Here is a 15,200-nt window from a genome sequence, read left to right as displayed (position 1 = left end):
GCGGGCAGTTACGTGTGCGCGAAGGGGGCCGAAAGCTCGGTGCAGGGAGCCGCTCTTTAACTTTTTGAAGGCTTTGAGGGACTCGGTTCCCCAGCTGAGCCCCCGCTGCATCTCCCCCGGGGTTCTGTCGGACCGGAGCTGCGGGAACTCCCCTCTCCTGCTCCCCAGAAGTCTGACTCGAGCCCAGCTGCGCACTCAGACGAACTTATTGTCCATGTCTCGATATTTTGAATTGGTTGCAATTCTCTTTATTGAACCTGGTTTTTCTTTCCAGTGTCTCTGTCTCACCACAATCAAGGACTATTTTCCTGGATATAGAGCAGGCTCCGACGAAAAAGGGGACACCCCCCCCAGTCACGCAATTCTGTGTCTGTTTTTGAGACCTCTTTGTACACACAAACTCCAGTCAACACGCAGACGGGGTGTTTATTCATTCACTTTTCAGAAAGAGTGAAACCACATACAAGAAGTAAAAACAGACATCAAAAATATATTCGTTATGAACAATTTAAACAAGAAATTAAAATCTTTGCCTCACAGCTTTAAAACCCACCCTGTATCAGAACAATTATAAACGCTCATTAGCGGGACGCTTTCCTCGAGGAGCTGCGCGCAGGCCGAGCGGCTGCAGGCTGCCCTGTCGCCCGCTCGCCGCTGACCACCAGATCTTTCTGCAAGAGAGAAGCGCTGACAATTAATTCCTGTCGGCTCGTGAGTGGCCGTACGTGTCCGGCGGTAAGGGAGCTGTCACTGCACAGGGAGGGGCGGCAGCAACGCCCCAGCCCCCAGCCCCAGCACTCCGCAGCCGCTGCCTCTGCCCGGCAGGGATCTGCACACTCGCAGCTGGGAGCATTCAGGCACGGCTCACTCTCCGCGCGAGGTGCTGGGAGCCTGGCTCCATGCGTGCACTCACCCAGAGCTGTTTCTGAATCTGCTGCGTTCTAGGGAGAAAGATAACGAGCGAGGGGTGAACCACAGGCCCTGCCGGAGAGCAGGCGCCCCTTCAAACTGAGCACACCCAGACAGCAGCAGGTGACCTCCTGATGAGAAGTGTCTTGCTAACCACAGCCCCGTCTTCTCTTCTACACCATGCCTGTGTGCTCGGCGGGCCCCGGGTGGAGGAGCCTTCAGAGCAACGTCTTACCTGTCTCAGCAGAGACATATACCTCCTCCCAGGTGTAATCCCCCAGGTTCACTGGCTGCTTCAGCCAGCAATCCTCTGCTAGCATTGCGAGAGTCGTGCGCTGCTCCGGAGCAGGATGCAAAAGCCCAGTGATGAGGTCCATGAGACCTGGGGAGGGACAGCAGTAAGACAAACAGCTCAGGCTGTATTTTAGGCACGCTGGGAATGCAAGACATGGTCTATATTCAAAGAATGCAGATTTTAATTACAAATCCTCCCCGTTAATCCCTCATGCAGTACTGTTCTGCCAGTCTTAGTCACATGTGCTCAGCTCTGGGAATGATCTGAGATTTCCAGGTTGTGCAAACTGATAGAAGGAATAATAAGAAACATGAAACTTTAACAAAGTAGCTTCAATGGTATTTTCTAGTTTTAGTTTTAACAAAGGAGCTATGTGGAAGCTGCAAGCTGCCCTTATAGATTAGCAAACTTAGCAAGGACGAGTCAGTGATAAGAGCAGGAGTTAAGACCAAGAACCAGCAAAAATCAGCTTTGCAGTTTGGCAATGAGATAGAATGAACTGAGCATGCGCAGCACTCTGGAGGTAACTGATGGGCAAATGAGGAAGACTACCGAAAGATATGGACGACAAAAGACCACCAGAGACCACCCAGGAGCTGTAATACGGCTGCATAAAGGACGACCTGAATATATTCACGAGCTCTCAGAAATATAATGAATATGTATACTCCTTCTTGGAAAATGGTTAATATGCATATTGTAGTTGTATTTGACCTGAAATGACAGGGTGTTTGGTGCACACGTTTGGAGGAGACATCCCCTGTGTGCAGATACCTGCTTAACAGCAGACATTGTACTGTTAGGTTATTACCGGATCGTCGAATCAAAACAGAGAACTGAGCGCAGAGTTACGACAGGACAGAAGTAGAAACGCATGCCACAGAGGCAATCCTGACTCACTGCTTCTGAGCCCAGCCTCATCCTGCAGTTATCCCGCGTCTGACCTGTGCTTAGAGGTGCGCTCAAGGTTTAGGGAAAGCTTCCAGAATTTACCAGTCAGTGGCAAGTCAACCCACACAATTCATTCAGAAATTATAAAGTGCCACATTATCGTTCGTCCCAAAAGTGATATGGCGTGGACTGGCAATAGTTCAACTGAGATAAAACTTGTGTTAAAGTTAGATGAGTGCCATTACTGATCTCAAAGTAATCTACTAGAGTGAACCTTCCCATTATTTTTTCTGGTTTTCTCTGGTAGAAACCTCACTGAAGCTTGACAAGCTGATAGATTGAGTCATCATAATAAACGGGAGGCCTGGAATTTGAAACTAATAAAACATACAGCAGATAGCGGTCTTTGTCGTAGGCATGAAGAACTGCAGAACTTACCTGAAAAGTACACCTTGGATAACTCTGCTTCAGCGAGCGGCTTTTAAAATCATCGCAGAGCACATTTGGAAGCATTTTTCTGGTCTTCCCCTTTATTTCTGGGGAATAAATACTGACCATACTTTCCCAAAACATGTTGTCCTTTAGAAAAGCAAATGGGAAAAATTCACCTTTTGACACAGGTCGAGGAGGACTGAGGACAGCTGCCATGGCCTCCTCCAGCTCACAGAAGGGATTCTCTCCAAATACGAGGGTGTAAAGGGTGACACCAAGGGACCACATCTCCAGCTCAGGGCCATGGTATCTGTGCAGAGATAAACTTGCATAAACTCAGATTGCAAATACATATTTGTGTGCCGAAGAAACTAAAAACAAAAAAAGGCAGTTGACAGCCGCCCTTATTTCCAACTTTTAACATAGGAAGTTTGTAAGAATTCTAACACAGTAATCACGTGTTTTTTGAGAAGTCTATATTATCCTTCTCCATGAAAGAAAAACAACAGAAGTACAGCTAACCAATTTCAGTTGAGGAGTACGAGAAAGATGCACCTAGACCTCCACGCGCATAAGCTGGTGACAAGAGAACTTAAGCCGCCTCCTTCACCATAAGCCAAAACTATGAAGTAAATGTTTAAATGGAAGATCAGACACTTCGGTGGAATCCCATTTGCCCCCTCCCATCCCTTTCAAAACAAAAGTTATTTGGAAATAAATATTAACTATCTAGATTCCATCTGAGAAAAAGGGATGGTTTCTTCACACGGTAAAAGGCTGAATTCCCAGGGCAGTGCTGCTTCAGCTTCCATCTCATTCCCAGCAGGGACTTCCTCTCCCCCTTGCATAGCTTCTTCCCACCCCCCCATTAAGATGAGCTGCCTGAGAACCCATGAAAACAGCTGTGAAATGAGAGCAAGATAACATACTTGCACGTACAATTAACGTTTACCACCTTGTGATGGTAAGGCTTCCCCCTCCAGGAGTGGGTACGAGACTGCCAGCCTCCAGTTAAAGAGCACTCAGAGAAGGAGAGAACAGGGACCAGACAGCTAAGATTTGGGCAGCACATCCGAGACAGCAGCAAGACAAGCTGCAAGGGAAGAACCCTCGAGTCCGGAGGGGCAGAAAAATCAATGGGGAGATGAACAATGATCAAACAGCAAAAATTCATACAGGGAAGCAAGTAAGAAAGAAGGGAACAGCTGAATGAGAGTGGGGGAGGTACAAAACGCAGCCGTGGTCAGGAGCAGATGCTATAGAGCAATACTTGCTTATACCACCTCTCTGAAAGAGCAGCTTTTAGTAGAGACACATCAGTGCGTTCGTTCACAGGTATGAAGCAAGCTGATGTACATATGATGAAAGATTAAGGAGAAAGGACATATTCAAGTCACAACATGACTCATCCAAACTCTTCTACCAGGCTGGAAATTATAATTATAGGCTTGTTCTTGAACTCAGCTCTGCAGTAGGACAGACATTAGTACAAGGCTTTGCAAAACATCTGACCAGAATAAGAAAGCCTCTAAACAGGCCTAGTCAGAAACAACTTTGTACTTATTCAAGCCTTTACAAATAATTGGTCACCACAGTGCCCTACTTTATATGCATTCCAAACTTTACAAGTAATTTCTGTCACTGCAGTGCCCTAAATCTCACTGCAGTTTTCTGTGGTTAGATAGTCTAGCAGAGTACCAACGGCAAAGCAGCTTGGCTTCTCTGTTCCAGCCCTGCACGCACATTCTGTTGGTGCGACAGACACAAATATTGTTTTTCATAGGGTGACATACGGTTTGCCAGACAGCACTTCTGGTGAGCAGTACTCAATTGTCCCACAGAAGGTATAAAACAATTTGCCAGGTTCCAGGTAGGCAGCCGAACCAAAGTCCACCAATTTAATTGTGAAATCTTCAGCAATGACAATGTTTTCATCCTTGATATCTCTGTGAAGGACGTTTCTACAGTGGAGGTACCCAACAGCTGATACAAGCTGAAAGAGGAGGAAAGAACTAGGTGTTACTACATACAGAGGTGTCCTCCTGGATAGCCTACATGGCATCACAGAGTCCTGACAGCCACATTTTAGCTTGTTTTCACACCATATAAACACAATACAGATCCTAATTTTGGTGACTGGAAATGAACTCAGGCATGCCCGTCAGCATTGCTGCAGTGGGTGTTACAATGCTCTTGGGCGAGAGACTTTAAAAAGCCTTTGCTTGCTTTCCTCTCACAAATGTGCAGGAAGATGGCACGCCATAGTCAGGACGTGCTTGGTTGCTTGGTTTGAAGCATCAGAGCTTACTGTTACAATCCTGCAGGTTACTCTGTTTTTATCCCAGCTTCATTTGGAGGGTAATTTGATTTCTCCAGAGGATGTTACAGTGTGCCTCCAATACTGCAGGATGACAAAGCATTTAAGAGTGGAGTTTGGTATAAATAATATAGTCCTCCTAAATTCCATTCTTCTTTCTGCACGATTCATGCTATAGTGCCATAATTAAGAATAGCATCAGAATTATATCACCTTGGAGACTATCGTGATCCCCACCACAATACATGTGAGCAAGAAAAGCAGATAGCTGAGGGAGAAAAGTTTCTATTTATAATACAAAGCTCCCTCTGCAGAGAAATACTGCACAGGTCTGAAGTAACAAAGCACCGCTACAAACTCAAGGCTGGTTTAGGAAAAGGGCTTCTCTGTCAGAAGTCTAAAGGGACCGGAGAATGCAATTTGTGAACGCGCACTGCACGGTGGACACAGAGAAGGTGCATCACTTTGGCTACCACCTGCCATCAGCACTCCAGGTGAGGGGAGTGTGGACACAGTGGTGGATTACCATGTGCAAAGTAATCCTTGCATACCTTGGAGCAAGGAATTTACTCCAAAATACACGAGGGGGAACTACTTGGGGATTGCTGTTGTGGTTGCCTCAACAAACAAAGCACAATTCAGCTCTCAGGCAAGTTTCTGACTCACAGTAAACTACCCTGAGTTATTTTGCATTATGCCACATTAAATTCTAAGATAATTTATTGATTTTAAATTCCTTAGAAAGAGGAGAACCCTTGACCCCCTTAACCAATCTAAACCAAGCATTGATCTAAGGGAAAGTGTGGCTTTCAGTGAGGCTTGGGGCAACTTCTGTGAGCTTTCCTCCTCCCGCAGAGGAAACGTGACTGCTACATGAATAGGAAACCCTGGTGACAGGGGGTGCATGCTACTACAGCCACAGCCAAGAGGCGATGGCTGTATAGGAAGGCCCTATATGATGGCCTTGATATGAAGTAAGGTCCTGTAAAAGTTTTTTTGTTACAGGTTTCTAGGTACACCTCAAAAACGTTTCTGCAGATAGCATTTCAGTTAGCTAGAAATCAGCCCCACAGAATAACGACGAAAAATCCTTCAGGTACTGAGCATGACTCCAGCTCAGCACGCCTGCTGATTAGCCAGTCTTTTGAGTAAAATAGGGTCCTGTTTCTTACATTAACCAAATCTTACCTGCATGTAGCAACCACACATTCCCAGCTCTCACCTGTCTGAATATATAGCTCGCTAATGGCTCATCCAAGTTGGGCTGATTATCAATGAATGTAAAGAGATCCAGACCAGATCCATGCTTCTCCATCACCAGCTGGAAAAAGTGTTCATTTTCAAATACATCCAGCACCTATAAATAACAGGCTTTTTTAATCAAGTGATTCATCCTGATGGAAGGGATCACAAGAAACGTGAACCTGTAACAAAGTAGCTTCAATAACATTTTCTAGTTGTTAGTAGTTTTTATTATTGCAGTTTGTATTCTTGCACACATAGTGATCTAATGCTGTAACTATTGTACTAACCCCTGTTTCTGCCTAGGAATGTAGTGGATGTATGTAGACATAAGTTCTCACTATATGTCATTAGACAAAATGAGTAAAACCAAAGCAAGTCTTGGTCCTCAGCGGATAATTGGGATAACAGACTCCTAAATAATTCCACTCCGGACAGCTTGGCCTTGGTAGGGCAGATGCACCAAGCTACAGAGATAGAGAGGCACCAAGAGGGCAACAAGATCAGAGCAAAACAACCTGGAAGGACACAGTATAAGCAATCTTAGAACTGAGTTTGCGCAGAAACAAAGATCAACCAGCGGACACCGTGATGAAGAGTACAAGCCTTCATCTGAAGGCCCCCGATGACCACCTGGAGGCGCTAACAGACATGCGTGAAAGATATTAACATATGCTAATTAGTCCTCGGAAAATGCATGAATATGCTAAGCATTTCTCAGAAATATAATGAATATGTATATCGTGACTGTATTTAACCTGACATGGCAGGGTGTTTGGCACGCACGTTTGGAGGAGAGATCCCCCATGTGCTGGGCACTGTAATAAAGGATACCTGCTTAATAGTATACATTGTACTGTTAAGTTATTACCGGACCTTCGAATCAATTGGCACCCCAGATGGGACAGACTCTGTCTGGCTGCGGGACGCGGTGAGAACAGGAGCCCCTTGGGCGCCCTCGGGAGCTTTTTCCCAAAGGGGTTCCTCGCCTTGTCTGGATAACCACAGGAACAGACAAGGACCATCTGTGAGTAAAGGTATTCTTTTAGTACTACTGGCATCAATCTAAGGTTAGGGACTCCCATAAGTCATAATCTGATTAATTGGGTTACGCGGGGAGAGAATACCGGGCTGCTAGCGCCTTAAAGGTATACATGGGGTTCAAGTCCCCACTGGATGCGGCCTTGGCTGATATATGGATCATTATTCTGGAAATTGACCATGATTCTGGTAAATGATTTGGACTGAGATAATCCTAAATTAATATTGTATGACTGTGTGTGAGGCCTCTGTGTGGACAAATACAAATAAGTACAAAGTGAGTGTGGAGTTCTGATCCGCGGTTTTGCTGTCCCTTGAGGGAAGCAGCCAGAGACAAACGAAGCGTAAGAAGAGTGAATGTTGATTTTTAAGTAATTATCACATTGTTGTTATTTGTCAGAAGGACGTGGAAAGGGGGAAGTGGTAGTTAAATAATGGGGACTTCACAGAGCAAAGAGATACTGAAGAACAGCCCTTTGGGCTGTATTTTGTACCACTGGAAAGAAATAGGGGGACTCCCAGGAGGCAGCGTAAATAAAAGGACGCTAATGAAGTATTGTAATCAATGGTGGCCGTTGTATAAGTTAGATTATGAGCAAAAGTGGCCTGAGAATGGAACCTGAACTATGATACTTTGCTACAGCTAATGTTGTTTTTAAGGAGGGAAAGAAAAAGGGATGAGGTCTCATCTGCCGATACGTTTTTCACTGTGCGAAATCACCCCGAGTGGCAGAAGGAATGCGGTACAACGCCAGCCCCACAGGACGCTCTTGCGTCGGCATTAGAAAAGGACAGAAAGCAAGAGGCGGGCGGACTCCGGAGGTGGGTTCTGCGTGCGGCACAGGGCACAGATGCCCGAACACCACAGGCGAGGGGCAGAACCCGGGGCAGCGTCCGGCCCCCCCGCAGCCCCCCGCCCCGCTGCCAGCCCCCGCGCGCCCAGCAGGGGGCGAGGCCCCGGCTGGCGAAGCAGCGCCATCTAGCGGGTGCGAGCCCACCCCCGTCCCCGGCCGCGCCCGCAGCCAGGCGGGAGCCATAGTCCGGGCCCCTTGAAGGCAGGCGATGGGGCCGGGGGGCCCGGCCCTGGTAAGAACGCCCTTACAATTGTACGAGAAGGATACAGGGAAGATCCTAGCGGGGCAGCCAGGAAATTGGAATGGATAGTTAAGAAGAATTTGGGTCCGGATTGGAAAGATGTGGATTTGATACTAGAGACAATGACAGAGGCTGAGAAAGGAATCGTGTTAAAAACAGCAAGGGATCACGTGAGGGCACAAATTAACGCAGGTACCTTACAAGGGACGGAGGAACAGCATGTTCCCTTCAGAGACCCGGGGTGGGACCGCAGTGATCCAGCCCAGTATCGACTGTTACAGCAATATCGTAACTTGGATTCGCTGTGGGCTGGAACACAGGATCCGGAAAGCAGCAAACGGGTCAGCCTTGTATGAAGTAAAGCAAGGCCAGACAGAGACCCCAACGGAACTTCTGGATAGATTACCATCAGCAGTGCAAAAATTCACTACTATGGATCCGACATCAGATGAAGCTAGACAACAACAACTGGTATCTCCATTTTTAAGACAGTCTACTAATGATATTAGGAGGAAGCTGCAAAAACTCAAAGAACCAGATATAAGGAACTTAGAAAATCTAGCAGAAGAGGTGTGGCGAGTGTATCACAATAGGGACGAAGAAGCTAGAAAGAAAATGGTTCGGGTAATAGCCTTAGCCACTGTGGCTGCATTGTCCCAACAGAATGAAGAAGTATGAAGGAGACAGGGACAAAGAAACCATGACAAATGGGGACTGAGAACCAATCAATGTGCTGGTTGCAGGGGATTCGGGCATTGGAAAAGGGAATGTCCATGAAGCAGAAAAGGACCCTGTCCCAGAACAGTTACTGAATTGCAAAATAGTGAATGACGGGGACCTGGGGAATCCACCCGAGCGGATCCACTGGTTAACATAAAGCTAAGGAAACACAATGTGGAATTTTTGGTGGATACCAACACGTCATTTTCAGTTCTGAATCAACAATTGACACCCTTGGATAAGGATTTTGTAACTGTTGTGGACGCTACAGGCCAATTGGAAAAGGCATATTTTCTAAACCCAACAGAGTATAAGTTAGGTAAGCACACTGGAATACACAGATTTTTGTACATGCCTGGGGCCCTTAAGTCCCTTCTAGGACGAGACCTATTGGAACAGTTGAATGCCACAATCATTTTCAGAAAGGGACAAATAGAATTTGAAATTGAAAATACTAAATTGACCAAAATTCTGGGCTTCAAACCATAGAAAAAGGAGGAGTGCCTCAGGATATACTAGACCAAGTGTATCCAGGGGTATGGGCTTTGGGAACCCCAGGCAGAGCCAAAAATGCAGACCCAGCAGAAATAAAATTGAAACCTGGAGCTCAACCAGTTAAGGCCAAACAGTACCCCTTCAAGTTAGAGGATTAAAAAGGCATAAAGGAAATAATTGATAATTTTATAAATTTCGGGTTATTAATAGAATGTGAATCTCAATATAACACCTCCATTTTGCCAGTGAAGAAGTTGGATGGGAAAAGTTATAGATTAGTTCAAGACTTAAGGGCAATTAATAAAATCGTGGAAGATCTCTATCCAGTAGTAGCTAACCCCTAAATCTTGTTGAATAAACTGGAGGATAGCCAGGGATGGTTTACTGTACTAGATCTAAAAGATGCCTTTTTCTGTTTACCTCTGGCCGCACACAGTCAGAACCTATTTGCTTTTGAATGGGAAAATCCAGATTCTGGACAAAAGTCCCAATTAACCTGGACAGTGTTACCCTAAGGTTTTAAAAATAGCCCTGCCATCTTCGGAAATCAACTAGCCCGGGATCTTGAAAAATAGATTCCTCCGGCACAACAGGGGACTTTGTTACAGTATGTGGATGACCTCCTCATTGCCGTAGAAACAGAGGGGGATTGCAGTAAGTAGAGAGTGCGTCTTCTCAATTTTCTGGGACTTGATGGTTGTCAAGTCTCTCAACAGAAAGCCCAGATGACTCAACAGCCAGTGACTTACCTTGGACTTGAAATCTTAAGAGGACAATGAAAACTGTGAAGAGAGACGAAAGAAGCCATCTGCTGGACTCCAAAACCACAAACGGTAAAAGAATTCAGAACCATTTTAGGAATGACACATGGTGTAGACTATGGATATACAATTATGGTTTAATAATTAAACCCTTGTATGAACTGTTGAAAGACAAGGCCAGGCAGCTGATTTGGACCAGAGAGGCAAAAAGGACTTTTGAACAATTAAAAAGGGAACTTATGAGAGCCCCAGCTCTTGGACTTCCAAATGTTCTAAAACCCTTTTGACTATTTTCCCACAAGAGACAAGGCATTGCCCTGGGAGTGCTGGCCCAGCAACTGGGGCCATACAAGAGAGCAGTTGCATATTTCTCCAAGCAATTGCACGAGGTAAGCAAGAGGATGGCCTGGATGTCTGCGAGCAGTTGCAGCAGTTTTCCTTAATATTCAAGAAACTCCTAAGTTCACTATGGGCCAGAAAATGACAGTCATAGTCTGGCACACAGTTTCTGCAGTATTGCAGCAAAAGGGAGGCCATTAGCTCTCACCATCCCGATTTCTAAAGTATCAGGCTATTTTGGTGGAACAAGATGATGTTAATATTGTGACAGCTAACATTGTGAACCCAGCATCCTTTCTTAGTAAAGACTCTGCCACTATGGAACAACTAACGCACGACTGCTTGGAGACTACCGAAACAGTCTACTCCAGCAGACCTGATTTAAAGGAGAAACCATTGGAAAGCGCAGAGGAATCCTGGTTCATCGATGGAAGTAGCTTCATGAAAGACGGGGCTCGTAAAACAGGGCATGCGGTAACCACAGCACATGAGGTAATTGAGGCAGAACATTCCCCTGCAGGTATGTCTGCTGAAAAGACAGAAATAATTGCTCTGACCAGAGCCTTAGAATTGGTGAAAGGAAAGAAAATAAATATTTGGACAGACTCCAAATACGCCTTTGGACTGCTTACAGCTCAAGGCAAACAGATTAAGCATGCAAAAGAAATATTACAGCTTTTGGAAGCCATGAATTTACCAGAGCAAGTGGCAATAATGCATTGCAGAGGGCAGCAAAAAGGTAACACTGAACAGGAATTGGGAAATAAGCTGGCAGATCAAGAGGCTAAAGAGCACCAGAAAGAAATTTTATAAAACTCTTGGCACTAGTTCCAGATGGTAAACTTCCAAAAATGGAATTTAAATACTCACAAGACGATATGAAATTGATAGAGGATTTAGAGGTAAGTGAACAAAAAAAGACGTATTTAACGCCAGACAATTGTATAGTTATACCTTCAAACTTATTATGGTAAGTAGTCAGAAAGGAGCATAATAAAACTCATTGGGGAGCAGATACCCTATATAAGGATTTGAACAAGAGGGCAGTAAGCAGATATCTTTACACTGCTGTGAAACAAGGAACTCAAATGTGTGAAATTTGTCTGAGGAATAATCTGAATACAACATGCGAAGTATACTTTGGGAAAATTGGAAGGGCAAACATACCAGGACAACATTATCAAATTAATTTTTCGGAACTCCCAAGAAAAGGGAGGTATCGATATTTATTGGTTATAACAGACACATTTTCCGGATGGCCTGAAACGTTTCCCTGCAGAACGAATAAGGCTCGAGAAGTAGTATGAATTCTGGTAAATGAAATCATACCACGATTTGAGGTGCTGGCAATCATATCCTCGGATAGAGGGTCACATTTTTGCACACAGTAGTACAACAAATCAGTAGAATTTTGGGTATTGATTGGCAGCTACACACCCCCTACAGACCATAGGCAAGTGGCCAAATAGAACAAATAAATCACTTAATCAAACAACAACTAGCAAACATTAGTCAAGAGGCAAAATTGTCTTGGGACAAAGCCCTACGCTTGGCTTTACTAAGAATCAGAGTGAAGCCCAGGAACAAAGAGGGCATCAGTCCATTTGAAATTTTGTTTGGAAGACCTTATCAATTGTCATATCAAGGGGAGGACATGGTGCAAATGGGGGAGGGGTACTTACACAAATATTTGATAGCTTTAGGAAAACAGATAAGTAATATTCAAAAATTAGTTTTAGGAACAAGGGGTAGGGGTCTAGATCAACCAATACACATGATCAAACCTGGAGACTGGGTTTTTGTTAAGACTCTTTCAAGCGATCCCCTTGGAGAGAAGTGGAACGGACCTTACGAAGGGCTGCTAACTACTTTTACTGAAATCAAGATTCACGAACAACCAGCTTGGATTCATTATTCAAGAGTCAAGAAAGCTTCTGCTCCCTGGACTGTAGAACATCAATCACCTCTCAAAATAAAAATAACAAGACGACCGTGATTAGTTTAATTCTGTGGGCAATGATGGTAGCCATGAGTCCAGCTATTTGGACAAAGCAATGGGACAGGAATTTGCATCCTAGTCCAGAACATCACTCAGATACTACACAAAAATGATTGCTGGATTTGTACTCAAATGCCAGCTTCACGAGAAAACAAGGTAACTCTTTTAGGAATACCAAGCCCCAGCAACTTACATTTAAGTGTAGACCAGAAATGGTAATCAGGCAACACAAATCACCCAGCAAAAAATTCAAATAAAGGAACCCAAAGCATGGTACAATTATACCTGTACACAGCAATGCTACAGACAGGGAGAAGATAATACCCCATTATGCAAGAGTAATGCTACCATAGATGTAGGTGAAACAAAAGAGTGTAGTAGATATAAAAATTTATTTGGGGAAGGTAGTTTCGATGAAGACTGACTGATGGGTTTTAACGCAAGTAAAACTAAACCCACAGTTGGGTGGCTGGTGCCTAAAAGCCCTGAGGAAACAGGATGGCATTGGCTGTGTGGAAATTGAGCTTGGAAAGTACCACTTTTCGAGAAGAAAGCAGTGGGTACTCTAGGAGATTCAGTCCCCAATCTCACAATAACTAACAAGGTACATTGACAGAAAGGATGGGTTAAAATTTCTATTAGGCAAATTAAAAAGACCTGTAATGCCATTGCAGAAAGACCTACTGGTTGTCACAGCTCTGCTAGATGGTTCCTTCCATGGCTTGGAGTAAGTGAATTAGAAAAGACCATTGTAAATATATCAACAGTAAAAGAAAACATTGAAAATAAAACCACAGATGCCATAAACGCTCTGCAGACTAAAGCATCTAACCTATTGAAGGCAGTGATCCAAAACAGGATCGCCCTCAATTTGTTACTAACCTCACAAGGTTGCACAATCATAAACACAAGCTGTTGTGTATATGTAGATCAAAGTGGTAGAATATCCACAGACCTAGAGGAAATTTGGAAACAAACCAGAATATTACACGAAGTAACTAAAGATGGTAGTTCCTGTGGATTTGAAGAGATGTGGAATAAGCTCACCTCATAGCTACCAAATTTATCCTGGTTGAAGAACTGGTTTTTCTTAGTTCTTGTGGTAATAGGTGTATGTATTTTAGCTTGTATAATGATTCAATGCTGTTGGAAGTGTAAGTATGGAATAATCTAATGATTATTAAAACTTTTAACCTGAAAGGAACAATAGTCTAAAAGAAAAGGGGGGATTGATGGAAGGGATCACAAGAAACGTGAACCTATAACAAAGTAGCTTCAATAACATTTTCTAGTTGTTAGTAGTTTTTATTATTGCAGTTTGTATTCTTGCACACATAGTGATCTAATGCTGTAACTATTGTACTAACCCCTGTTTCTGCCTAGGAATGTAGTGGATGTATGTAGACATAAGTTCTCACTATATGTCATTAGACAAAATGAGTAAAACCAAAGCAAGTCTTGGTCCTCAGCGGATAATTGGGATAACAGACTCCTAAATAATTCCACTCCGGACAGCTCGGCCTTGGTAGGGCAGATGCACCAAGCTACAGAGATAGAGAGGCACCAAGAGGGCAACAAGACCAGAGCAAAACAACCTGGAAGGACACAGTATAAGCAATGTTAGAACTGAGTTTGCACAGAAACAAAGGTCAACCAGTGGACACCATGATGAAGAGTACAAGCCTTCATCTGAAGGCCCCCGATGACCACCCGGAGGCGCTAACAGACATGCGTGAAAGATATTAACATACGCTAATTAGTCCTCGGAAAAGCCATACATATGCGCTGTAATAAAAGATACCTGCTGAACAATATATAGTGTACTATTAGGTTATTACCAGATCTTCAAATAAATCCTCAAACTGCCTTATTTTTTTTTTTAAACAAATACTGTTCTCCTCTTGCAGATTTAATCAAAATATATTATAACTTTTGAAAGTCTCATTTCACTGAGCACAAATGTTTCTTGAAAAGAGAGCATAACAAAAACTGAGAGCAGAACTAAAATCAAGAGGAATTATCTTCTGGGGCACTTAAAAAAACCCACAAAAAAACAACCCCAAACCAAAGAACAGGAATCAAGATACATATCCAGATTGTTCACTGAACTAGTACATGTGACATCACATTTCCAAGATATGCATCCTATCATCTTGAAGTAACATACAGACTTTTTTCTGTTAGTCACACCTTCAGATCTATGTTTACATCAGTTGTTTGGGGTAAAAGTGTTGACGCAAGTGACAGTCTGCTGTAACATACCCTCCAAAACAAAGCAGGATAGATAGGTTCCTTTCTTTCCTGAAAAGACATATTTAATAAAGGAAACTTCCTCACTCCTGAAGAGGAACATGAGCCACCAAGTATTCAAAGGAACAATCTGATGCAGTTCAAACTACACTCACTCCAAGTTCACTGTACCTTAATGATACTGGGGTGATGCAGCTTCAACAGGATTGCTATTTCTTGAGTAACTCTCCCCAGATCAGGATCATCTACCCAGCAGTCCTCAAGCACCCTCTCCTTCCAGATGAACTTTACGACAACCTACACAGACAACAGCATTCAGCATCACCCACCAAAGAATGGCTTTAAGTGTTTGGTAAGTTAATCTCCACGAAAAATGTTAGCGAATCATATTACTAGCAGGACAGAAGTAACCCA

The 15,200-nt window shown here is 43.9% G+C and overlaps 1 protein-coding gene across 2 annotated transcripts in view; it reads right to left on the bottom strand.

The window, feature by feature from the left end:
- Positions 1 to 424: 424 nt before the first annotated feature.
- Positions 425 to 15,200, bottom strand: part of PASK (PAS domain containing serine/threonine kinase) — a 31,111-nt gene continuing 16,335 nt past the window's right edge. Inside the window, exons 13-18 of one of the 2 annotated variants that reach the window (XM_075417790.1) lie at positions 14,958 to 15,083; positions 6,067 to 6,201; positions 4,321 to 4,520; positions 2,704 to 2,837; positions 1,145 to 1,291; positions 425 to 671 (exon numbers count right to left, since the gene is read on the bottom strand). In XM_075417790.1, the coding sequence (XP_075273905.1) occupies positions 535 to 671; positions 1,145 to 1,291; positions 2,704 to 2,837; positions 4,321 to 4,520; positions 6,067 to 6,201; positions 14,958 to 15,083 (879 nt within the window). In that variant the 3' untranslated portion in view covers positions 425 to 534. Of the gene's footprint in view, positions 672 to 824; positions 942 to 1,144; positions 1,292 to 2,703; positions 2,838 to 4,320; positions 4,521 to 6,066; positions 6,202 to 14,957; positions 15,084 to 15,200 lie in introns of those variants that run through there. The other variant, XM_075417791.1, reaches the window with a different exon arrangement.

Source organism: Opisthocomus hoazin, chromosome 4 (genome assembly GCF_030867145.1).
Source record: "Opisthocomus hoazin isolate bOpiHoa1 chromosome 4, bOpiHoa1.hap1, whole genome shotgun sequence".
NCBI lineage: Eukaryota > Metazoa > Chordata > Aves > Opisthocomiformes > Opisthocomidae > Opisthocomus > Opisthocomus hoazin.
The sequence above is the reverse complement of the archived record's forward strand: the minus strand, read 5'-3'. Positions and strand labels throughout refer to the sequence as shown.